Source organism: Penaeus monodon, chromosome 22 (genome assembly GCF_015228065.2).
Source record: "Penaeus monodon isolate SGIC_2016 chromosome 22, NSTDA_Pmon_1, whole genome shotgun sequence".
Taxonomy (NCBI): domain Eukaryota; kingdom Metazoa; phylum Arthropoda; class Malacostraca; order Decapoda; family Penaeidae; genus Penaeus; species Penaeus monodon.
In genome coordinates, this window is record NC_051407.1 from 42,565,787 (window position 1) to 42,566,266 (window position 480).

Here is a 480-nt window from a genome sequence, read left to right on the forward strand (position 1 = left end):
AATTATGTCATTGCCTTATATACATTATCTTCATAAAAGAAAATAATTGCAACACATTTTCTGAGCATAAGCTTTCCCAATATGAATGATGCATGCATGCTAACTTACTAAATTTCAATTCCTTAGAATTATGCCATACTTACCACCCTAACACAATCTGTGGCTAACAGACAGGCCTTCAAATCTTCCCTGATACCAGCACAAGGACGTTTGTCATCAGACACCTGAGCTTCTTCATAGTACTTCATGTTTGGTTCCTGTAATCACTGAAGAACAGAAGGGACTGTAAAGCTATAACCATAATGATGCTTACTATATCAATTAACTCTAACAAACATTAAAAATATATCAAAACTGAGAAAGAAAAAGAGTTCATAGAAGAGAGTGGAATTATCTATATATCTTTTAAAATATCTTTTTATACTAGATGTTCTATTTCCTACTGTTTACATCAAAACTGATATTTGCCTCAAGTGCATA

General features: G+C 32.3%; 1 protein-coding gene across 2 annotated transcripts in view; it reads right to left on the reverse strand.

The window, feature by feature from the left end:
• Window positions 1-480, reverse strand: part of LOC119587167 (cytochrome c oxidase assembly factor 5-like) — a 3,371-nt gene that overhangs the window by 1,433 nt on the left and 1,458 nt on the right. For both annotated transcript variants that reach the window (XM_037935932.1, XM_037935933.1), the window contains exon 2: window positions 144-266. In XM_037935932.1, the coding sequence (XP_037791860.1) occupies window positions 144-248 (105 nt within the window). In that variant the 5' untranslated portion in view covers window positions 249-266. The remainder of the gene's footprint in view (window positions 1-143; window positions 267-480) is intronic.